Here is a 10,788-nt window from a genome sequence, read left to right on the forward strand (position 1 = left end):
GTCAACAAAATACCTTAAGCCGATTAATTGGTATCTATGACGGCTTGGATGCTTGCAAATGGAGTACCACCAAAAAAACATTGTAATTGCCCTACATAAGAGAAATCCTAAAAGTCAAGTTATTGCATGTAATATTTACAATGAACACCAACAACAGTGTAAAATCACTATTTACGGATGTGCTTCCATTTTCTCACTTATGAAAACTTTGGGTGACAATAAGTATTAGTTTACTTATCAATGTAATGATAAGAACAAGGTAATTATTTATTTATTTATTTATTTATTTTTGTACATGCTAAATATATTTAATTAACAAAAAAAATCTCTTCTTTTGCTATGGATTGTACATATAAAAAAATTTAATTCAAGCTTCCTTTGTTGTATGTAGTGGGAATAACCAATTTTAATACCTCTTTCACAATTGTTGTTTTTTATTTTTCAAGAAGAAACAAAATTGTTCTTTTGTTGGGCCTTGATCCAACTTGATGAGTTGTATAGAAATATCCAACCCATCTGAGTTGGATCTGATCAAGATTTGGCATTAATAAATGCTATTGAAAATATTTTTTCTACTTCTAATGTCTTACTTTACATACAATACATTCAAAAAAATATCTTAAGAGTCAACATTTAGCTCTCAAATTGTATTTAAAATTTTCCACCAAAGATTTACAAGAAGTACAAATTTGCCTCTCTCACTTTTTTGAGAATACAACAAGAGAGATTAGTGCATAAGAAAGTTCAGAAAGAATTTGAAAGAATTTGAGTATGTTATCAACATACTATTTTTTTTTACAAATGTTGTAAATTAAGTGTTTATATATGCACTTAACCTTAAAATATAAATTTACAACTTGATATGCATAATTATGATTTAAAAGAACAGAAATCAATTCATAACATCTTGTCGTATGTATATATATATATATATATATATACACAGAGAGAGAGAGAGAGAGAGAGAGAGAGAGAGACACATAACAAAAATATTTTATTTTTTACAGCATATTTTAAAATTTTGAAATTATTATTCTAAGATTGGTATTAAAATTATTTGAGAAATAAAGAAAAAATAGAATAAAATAAGAAAATAATAAATCATAAAAATTCAAGAGATATGACTGCTATTTTTCTTTATTTTTTCTTTTTCCAATTTATAGAATTCAAAAAAGAAACCATAAACCTGACATGATTATCAGAATTTAATAGATACACAAGTGAAGAATCATAGCCAAAATATTAGATTTACTACTTGTGAAAGAATCAATAGTATTCAAGAAAGTAATATGATTTCATTTACAATGTTGTATTATAATGATCAACATCACAAAAAGGTGGTTTCTTGTTTTCATCACATGACCACTATTCTACAAGAAAAGCAAGAAACAATGTATTTGGAAAAACCACGCATTGTGGATAAGTTAGACTTGAAAGACATTGAAAGCACACAAGTATTCAAGCAAGGGCGTTAATGAAGAACAAAGTTGACCCATGCTGCAAGAAAAGTGATGTGTAATATTTGATATTAACATGGAACAGGGATCGTCTAATTATGCACTCAATCAAAGCTGAACATCTCTTAGTCTGCAGATTAGTGGGGGCTGGGTGGCAGAAAGTCCAGAGAGTGATCTCATCGAATCAATTCCTGGATGACAAGTTAAAAAGGAATCCTGGCACCAGTAGCTAACGATGGCCTAAGATAGAGAAACAGGGAACAGGCGGTGGATGTGAGAGAGAGAGTGAAGAGTCCAGACCAGCCTGAGCACTTGCTAAGGGGGTTGTTTGTTAATTTCCTTTAGTTAACTTGATATATATATATATATATATATAAGTTTTTTGTCTGCTGAGGGAGTTTTCGTCGTCGTTGCAGCAGTGGTTTTGTAGGCCAGCCGATCCAGGTGGTGCTGTCTAAAAACAGTCAGATTCTAGCCTCGGGTTACAAGACTGAAGCAACGCTTCCTTATCCTCTTCTTTCTTCTTCTTCTGCTTCTTCTTCTTCTGCTGCAAGTCTCGTTCCAAGTTGCACCGCCCTGCACCTTGTTTATGTCCCATTCCATATTCTCCTCCGCCGCGACTTAGTGTAGACTGCATCAAGCATTAGCCGGCTGCCACGGTAGCACTCCCATTAACTGGGGCAGTAAGTTGTCATAGTTTGTGATTTTACCTCGAGCATTTAAGTTGGTCGCCAGCCATGTCTTGCTGGTTTAGAGTGGTGGCGTTAAAGTGCCACCTTCGACCTAGAAAAGATCTTTTGCGCTGCTGTACACGAGCACCTGATCTGGAATTCAATTGCACAGGGGGGAATCGAGCTGTGTATTACTAGTGTCTGTCCACGCTCTTAGGGACTGCGAATAATCTACGTAATCAGTCAATAAGGAGCTTGAAATGTCGGCCAGGGTCCAGAGCGTAGCAATTCAGAGAAAGAGAGAGCGAGAGCACGCTCGTGGAGACGAGGATATAAGGTGTGATGGCGAAGTGACTGGAACACCCGATGTCAGTGGCTAAGATCCTACCCAAGACAGTACTATTGAAACCCAGGGATCGAAGCAGGGATCTGAGGGTTCAGGCGGCGGCTGTTTAATGGTTGCAGGAGGTTGTGGTACATGATAAAACATCATCAGGACATTTTCTATTTCCAAGAAGACAAGGAGTAGTATCAGCATGGCAGCTGAAGCGCGTTCATAGTAGTTCATGCTCAGTCAGTAGGGTGTGTTGACGATTGCGACACTGAAGGCTTGGGATATTGTCATCCATCGTAGCATGGACCGTGCAGACGAGGGTAACGAAGAATAACAGGATGAACATCACTCTTCTCATGTTCCTGAACAAACCTCGTGGAAGAGCTTGATGGGATAGTTCTTGAAGCGTTGGCATGTGCAGGCCAATAAGTTTGAGATTTACATGCAGTATATGCACTATCTAATTATTGTGGGAACTGCGGTTGATTACATGAGATCACACAGTCTCCGTGAGTATGCCAGGCTTTAGACAAGATTGTTACCCAAGGGAAATAATCCACCTAGTTCTTCCACAACTTGTCCAGGAAACTTCCAGTGTGAGTGAGACGCGTCTCTCCCTTCATCAAGTCGCAGACGTTTCAGCTTGCAGGAGATTGATTCGAAAATACCACAATCCAGGGATTCAAGGCCTGGTGCGGAACCATCGAGTTTTGTTTGCACTGGTTGCAGATGAATGACGTGGAGTTCCTGGCAATCACAAAGTAAGAAAGGTGAATTCGTCAAGTTATGAACAACTGGCTCACGTTCACCCCACAATCTCTTCATTTTGCACTTGACGCCCTGAAACAGCAGGCTGATCCCGTCATCCACCGGGCTGGTAGTTCAATAGCCTGATTTTGCCAAGTATGTCTCAGATCCACAGCAGCAACTTAGGCGGTTTTCAAAACTCGGTGAACGATTGTTACAATTCTCTTCGTAACAACGGCGATGGTAGAAACAAAAATTCTGGCCACGATATGGAGATGATGGGGTCAGAAGGGTCCCTTAGCATTATGGAGGCCCTCCGCATGTCGCCCAGTACAGGTTAGATCTTAAACTTTTCCGAACTCCGATTTAAAAGTTTCCAAGGTTTTCCTTTACCGAGCGAATTCGACTTCTTTTGATTGTGGTAACTCAATAAATCACTTATGCATGAAAGAATTCCTTCTGCATTGGTCTTTTCCGTAGATGTTCTTCTACATCACTTTTATTTCACCTTGGGTTCTTCATTCAGCTCTGAAGAACAATTTCGTAATCGGGAGAAAGCGGGTAGTAACTCAGACTTTGATCTGTTGCATCGTATTAGCATAACGCCATTCTAGAATAGTTCCAAGGCGACGCCATCATGGTCGGTATCCATATTAGCAGTCACTGAAAGTCAACCCTCAACAGATCCCTGTATGCGTAATTTTTGGGACGAATATGCAGAGGTACTTGAAAAAAGCCTCAGTCTCTCACGATGATCCGTTTTAGCAACTTCTCGAATTGAGTGAGAAGCTGGAGCTTCACAACTTAACGATAATTTTTGACTCCTTAGGAAACACAACTGGTCCCCCGCCTGTTGTAGGTCGATTGGAAACGATGCTGCTCTCCAACGTTGATCCCCATACTACAGTTGAGGTAGTGCTTTAATTCATTTACATATATGTATATATATATATATATATATATTTACATGAAATTTCAGAGAGCTCATTACTTGGGATGTGTGCGTGACGTATACAACACTAACTGATTGCTTATGCATATCACTTTGGAGTAGGAGAGACCTATTCCCGTAGTCCTTTTAGGGTATTGACAAAGTCAACGATGGGATCTTTGAACATTCAATCCGGAAAGTAAATAAAGGAAGTGGGCCCTTCTAGACTTGGAGTATTTAACAAATGTTTTATTTTGGAGACGAGTTCAATGCTAGTGGACGGCGTGATAAAGAGAATGATACACTTGTATATCCTCTCCTTTCTAATTATCCTTGGTCATCCTGAGCTACGCAGTTTGAGGGCTACTACAATGTCGATTTGCGGTTTGACGTAGCTCTGGTGTCGTCAGCTTTGTATCGTAGTGTCACTTCAGGAGGAGTAATTTGTGCTACAATCGTAGGTAGACAATCTTGGTGAGTGTGACGATCTGTAGAAGTGGTTAGAAAGATTTATGCAGATCTTCCGCTTGCAGCTTCACGATGGAATTGTGGGAGGGGGAGGGTTAAGGAGTCTCAGTGACGCGGAAGCCCTATCTGAAGCCCGTAGAACCTCCAGTTCATTGCCATTTTGATCGATATTTGAGTGGCTAGTGACTCATTTGTATCAAGATAGCTACACCACACTCAAGATGTGCTTTAGCGACTTGTAAGACGTGTCCGACTTCTAGGCTTGCACCTGTAAATCCTCCTTTCAGGCTAGTGCGCGAACCCAGGCTGAGGTGATCTTCCGAGTCTTCGAAAACTGTTCGAGAGTATTCGAGTTTCACTGCGAAGAATATGACGCATCCACTTTGACTAGGTCAGACTTGAATGTGTAAGTATAGTTTCGACGCGGTATAGATAATCTGGAGATGGCACAGATGCTAACGTCTGCGTTTGCTCCGATAAGGCTGATGATTAAGCGTTGTGATGGTCCCCTTGGCTGGACTGCAGACCATTGGCCGCAGACGCGCGCAATGCAGTTGGATGGCGGAATCCACCAGCACGCCCTTGTCACGGCCGATCAGCTGCTGCGGTCCGCGGGAAAGAGAGGTGTAGGTGACCAGCAGATGACGAGTTCCCAGTCCCACTATGACATGCAGAATAACGCAGTGGAGACCCGCGAGGATCCGAAGCTGGAGGATTTTTTGGGCGGATCCTCCTTGGGCGGGCAGTATTCGAACCGTGAATCGCAGCAACAGCAGTTAGACTCCATGTACTACAACGTCGGAGCCCCGGGCTCAACCTTCACCCGCGACGCCCAGTCGCGTATCAACGTGAACTTGCCGTACTTATCGCAACCACGCAGTGATACTCTCCACGACGTCCCGCCGTCGTTTCAAGTTTCTTACGGTAGGGCTCCCGATCAATCCTGCCTCTCCAATCCGCACAACTACGAACACCCAAATACTCGTGCGCAGCTAGAGTTCCAGGAGGGCAATTTGCTGCCAGGAACCAGGTTGCACCCGCAGAACCTTCTTCAAGCGACGCTGGATCAATCTGCGACAGCGGAGTTGCTGTCCGATTGTGCCTTACAGTCTCCTTCAGGAGGTTCACTGAACACAGGGAGCGAGGACTATAAATTGAAAATGTGGCTAAGACATCAAGCGGCCGTTGATAAGAGGAAACTCGACGGCTTGGCCAGTCTGCAACCTCTAACTCTGTCCATGAGCTCCGGCTCCCATGAGACCAACATCTCTAACGCAGTCCAAACCGCCGGATTATTCTTAACCACCGATTGCACTGCCGTGGCCGAGCCTCGCAAGCGCGGCGCCGGGCGTTCTGGCAGGAAGGAGCCATCCCCCCGCAAGTCCATCGATACCTTCGGTCAGAGAACATCTGTGTTCAGAGGCGTCACTAGGTGGGTGTGCATAAGCATCTGGATTACTTGGTGGGTTGTTGCTGATGTGATCTGTATATTAACCTCAGCAAGTTCAGTTCGATCACATGTTTGTGAACTCTCCGTTGTGCACACATGTTAATGGGTATGCGTCCAATTGTTTTTCAATTGGACGCACCAGATGGGCCAGGGTGGATGCTATGCAACAGCCCCACCAACAGATGAATTCAATCGATGTGACAGGGGCGCAGAGAGCTAAATTTTAGCCTGGCGAAGGTCGAAGTTGTTGAGGGTCATATCCTGGTCTGAGGATGTTGGGGGGTGTATTGTGTGTTGATTTGTAGGCATCGTTGGACTGGACGGTACGAGGCTCATCTGTGGGACAATACTTGTAGAAAGGAAGGTCAAACTCGCAAAGGTCGACAAGGTATGACTGGAGGGACTTGAAGCACAGAACCCTCTCCATGTGCTTCCTTCTGAGCCGTTGTGAAGTTCAAAGAACAGTCTGCTGAAAGTTTGAGCTAGAACAGTCATTGGATGATCAGGCGATGATTGCTATGTGGTGAAGGTTGTATACGCAGCATCTCACGATCTAATGTGTTTGGGCACTGTCACGTGCTGCGCAGTATACTTAGGAGGATATGATAAAGAAGAAAAGGCAGCCAGAGCCTACGACTTGGCAGCGCTCAAATACTGGGGTCCCAGCACCACCATCAACTTTCCGGTAAGTCATGAATCGTGTGCCGTCATGTCATTCTGCCGCTAATTAATGTGTCCACAAGTATTCTGAGCTTGACGCCAAGGCATGTGGCGAGCGTGATGCTCTGAGCTTAGCAGTTCTGAGGAACGGTGCCTCATGCACGTGGAATGGTGGAATGTTGTGCGACAGCTTGGTACATATGAAAAAGAGCTGGAGGAGATGAAGAACATGTCTCGGCAGGAGTATGTGGCCTCGTTGAGGAGGTACAATCCTCCAAAAATCTCCTGATAGTATGGTTGCGGTCGACGTGGTCGTGATATTCGTCCACAAGGGTTTTCATCAGTACAGAGACAGACTGTGAGAGATTGCGTTTACATGGCAATGCCCTCGCAACTTTGAATTGATGGTGTTACGCTTTCAGTCCTCCATGGCAGCATGTGATGATGAATTGAACATTCTTTGACATGATGGAACCGTTGTCGCAACTTGACGTGGACAGGAAAAGCAGTGGCTTTTCGAGAGGAGCATCCATGTATCGAGGGGTGACGAGACACCATCAGCATGGGCGATGGCAAGCACGCATTGGGCGAGTCGCGGGAAACAAGGACCTTTACCTGGGCACTTACAGTGAGTGCCGGTTTCACATGAATTTGTAAACATTAGTGGATTACCCTCGCTGCAAATCCTGGTCGTTTCTCCTGATAGGACTTCTGATATCGATTCCGGAGACATCAGCATATTCTGGGTCTCGTTGCAATGTTGAAAGGATTTCGCAGGGTGCCCATGTTACCTAATGGTTAAAATGAACTGGCTTTGTATGACTCAGGCACACAAGAGGAAGCAGCAGAGGCCTACGACATTGCCGCGATAAAATTCCGTGGAATCAATGCCGTCACAAACTTCGACATGTCTCGTTACAATGCTGCAAGGATTCAGCAGGGTTCGTTGAATGTCAACCACGGGCTAGGGGCAATGAAAGCGGCGAAGGAAACTGAATTGTCGACAACTATGATCTCGACGCCTTTGCAGTCCCGAGGTCAGACCCAGGCAGCTCAAATGATCAGGCACAGCCAGATCGACGAAGACCAGCAGATGTGTACGCATTCTACCGGCACACCAGGGAGTCAGATGACCAGTGAGGTGCTGTCTGGTCAAAGTGGGATGTCCAAAAACCCCCACGAGTGGCAGATGTTGTATCAGCAACAGGCCAGAAACAGCTGGGGATCATGTCCGCAGGGTGATAGCCAGCAAGGCTGGTTGGGATTTGGCGTGGATTCGATGCGAGCTCCCAGTACGCAATCGAAGTTCCCAGCCCCCACGAACGGGACGTCGCTGCGGAACTTGATGGGATTGGAAGCACTCCCGCAGGATCGTAATGCAGGAGCCGGTGAGAGCTCCTGTTCGGCTAACCAGGCGCTGATGGGCCACGGAATGCAAAGCTCCAGTAGCATGATCAGCTCGTCGGGTTTCCAGGGCGGGAGCTCGGGCGTGTACCAGGACGGCGATGGTAGGGCTTTGAACTCGCCACCAATGAGCAACTCGGCCTACCCACAGCAGCAGCAGCAGCAGCAGCAGCAGGGGAGCCTCGACAGGGGAGCAGTGGATAGCCCGAAGAATTCGGTGGATGAGAGCGAGGAAGCGAGCTCGAAAAGCTCGGGGTACGATCCCGTCTTGCAGGGAGACCTATCGCGGAGCGGAATTTTGTACTTGTCGCCAGGGTCGGGATCACAAGGGAAGATGGCGAACTATGTAGAGAGCAGCTCCTTGTCGCCGTGGATCGGCAGCAATTCCACGACAGTACAGGGGCTGACGGAGCGGTCCAACTTGAGTATGGGTGGGCACATGGGGTCCGGCCCCATTTTCTCGCACTCATGGAACGAATGAAAGAGGGCAAGAGTGACAGCTTAGAGGGGTAGCAGACGAGCAGATGGGTAATGGTGCCATTGCAACAGGTTGGCCACTGCAGCCATTCCAAGTACTGGACGGAGGGAGGACACGGGCACTGACTCAGTGCCTTTGGCAATTACCCTGTCTGCAACCAATAGCAGGGAGGTGGGTTCTAGCATTAGCGCAACAGTCCCACATATGGCAAGTGTTGATACAAAATTATGTGGTACGACGGCCCCCGACCTTAACATTGGCGGCATGTACAATTGATCGATGACAATGATGATTTTCTGCCCTTGCGTGAGCGGAAACAATTCATTTCATGGGCCCAGTTAGTAGGAGGGGATTCATTCCCAGTACGATAAGGACGACAATGTTTTTGGTCAGACTTCTTTCCACACCCCCAATCTCGTTCCGCCTGATGCTCCTCAGCCCACAGATTTCGATGGTCCGTGTCCCAGTCTGTTCCCGGCAACTGGTGTCTCCAGTTGCATGGATTTGCTGCCGAGACGGCTATGCTGAAGTTAATTCTCCCAGCACTTCAGGACTTGGCAAATGATCTGATGGATGGGAGCTGATGGTGGCAACAGACTGGGTCCAGGTGATGCTGTAGCTGGCATCCAAGCAAGAGTTGGACAGGCAATGATTAATCAAACTTAACCAACTCTAAGACTATCACAATGATCCGAGCGGGATCGGACTGTGACTTGCTGTGTGGTGGAGTTAGTTATCACACCGCGAGGTTACACGTGCTTACCCTAAAACCTAGACCTGGTCACGTTCGTATTGGATTGGGGAGCAACAGAAAGTCCTTAGAATGCTGAGCTGCTTCCAATGCATGAAGTCGGAGTGTGTTTCAGTTACTGTACAGAGGTGCTTAATTGTTTAAGGTTGTGGCAAGACCTTCTGTAAATGCTTCCTGAGAGAAAGACTGAAGCTTTCAACAGTGCGGGGACTTATCATTATAGTAGTAGTAGAGAGGGTGGACTGCTTGTATTGTGCAGCCCTTACAAATGCTACAACCTGAACTCTAGCTGCAGATTCTTACTCATCACCGTGTGAGCGTGCACATGCAAGCCCCAGCCTTTGCATGTGTGGACATTGCCTTTCATTTATTAGCATTAGTTTCTATCGTTGGCCGAGGTTTTGTTGATGAGCGATGTGGGACAGGGACCAGAATGTTAGTAGGCTTGTGCTTTGGATATACCACAGATGGGCGCGCATGTCTTAAGTTTGCAGCAAACCAAGGGTTCGTTCCTATGATTTCCTCTTCTTTGTAGACTGTGAATGTAATAGTTAAAGTCATTGTTGTAAATATGCACATGGGCAGGTGACTACCATGCAAACAATGCTGAATGTAGATGGATTTATTATTCTTTTTTAAATATAAATGCTTGCAAGATATTGTAATTAGCAATATTTGTATTGTGCCTTTCGAAAGTTACTTCCATCTTAGTCTTTGAGATTATAGTTGTGCTCCATATTGATTCAAATGAATTCTTGGCACCGTATCATAAAAAATATTCTATCCAATTTTTACCAAATTGAATTACAAGTTAAAATGTTTATTGCATGTCTTAATTACCATATTATATCATTTGTAAATGATATGCAAGAGTGTCTAATTGAAATTGATGGTGCTTTTAGTTTTATAATTTTATTAAATTTTAATACCAAAAATTATTTTGAATAAACTAATGAAGTGTGTATTAAATTTAAAACACAATGTCATAACATAGTTTTTTAAAATTGACATTTCTAGATTATTTAGAAGATTTTTATTCTCTGATCCATGCTAGTACAAAATCAATAATAATATGTCTAAAGGACAATAAGATTATTTATATGATCCTCTTAAAAAACATACCAACTAGAATAATGGACATCATTAACATGTTATAATTTGTATTAAATAAGTATATAGATTTAATAACAACTACAAATAATATATATATATATATATATATATATATATACATGCATATATATAACTTGGGAGTTACATAGTGTTTATTTATTTCTTTATTTCTTCCTTATTACTTTAGTTGTAATTTTTATTAATTTTAATTGATATTTATATTATAAAAATAATCTTACTACTCTTGAGATATATTATTAGTAATTTTTTACTAGTAAAAATGAGAGAATAGGAAGATTCTATATTCATGATGATTATGATAAA

General features: G+C 43.5%; 1 protein-coding gene across 4 annotated transcripts; it reads left to right on the forward strand.

The window, feature by feature from the left end:
• Positions 1-2,004: 2,004 nt before the first annotated feature.
• LOC112286936 (uncharacterized) lies at positions 2,005-10,008 on the forward strand. Of its 4 annotated transcripts, none has more exons than XM_024529363.3 (7): positions 2,005-3,545; positions 5,134-6,040; positions 6,364-6,446; positions 6,646-6,743; positions 6,909-6,982; positions 7,219-7,346; positions 7,546-10,008. In XM_024529363.3, exons 1-7 carry the CDS (start codon positions 3,368-3,370, stop codon positions 8,601-8,603), a joined length of 2,526 nt encoding a protein of 841 aa, XP_024385131.1. In that variant the 5' UTR covers positions 2,005-3,367; the 3' UTR covers positions 8,604-10,008. The 4 variants fall into 4 exon arrangements, with proteins under 4 accessions (XP_024385131.1, XP_073392499.1, XP_073392500.1 ...); XM_073536398.2 differs by lacking the exon at positions 2,005-3,545 and adding an exon at positions 4,703-4,999; XM_073536399.2 differs by lacking the exon at positions 2,005-3,545 and adding an exon at positions 4,784-4,919.
• The last annotated feature ends 780 nt before the right edge of the window (positions 10,009-10,788 follow it).

This window comes from Physcomitrium patens, chromosome 9 (genome assembly GCF_059467195.1).
Source record: "Physcomitrium patens ecotype Gransden chromosome 9, ASM5946719v1, whole genome shotgun sequence".
Taxonomy (NCBI): domain Eukaryota; kingdom Viridiplantae; phylum Streptophyta; class Bryopsida; order Funariales; family Funariaceae; genus Physcomitrium; species Physcomitrium patens.

Excerpts from the sequence above, each read along its gene's own strand:
- LOC112286936 (XM_024529363.3), top strand. The coding sequence starts at position 3,368 with ATGTCTCAGATCCACAGCAGCAACTTAGGCGGTTTTCAAAACTCGGTG. Across the intron at positions 6,447-6,645 it reads AACTCGCAAAGGTCGACAAG|TATACTTAGGAGGATATGAT; the intron begins GTATGACTGGAG and ends CGTGCTGCGCAG. Across the intron at positions 7,347-7,545 it reads CCTTTACCTGGGCACTTACA|GCACACAAGAGGAAGCAGCA; the intron begins GTGAGTGCCGGT and ends TGTATGACTCAG.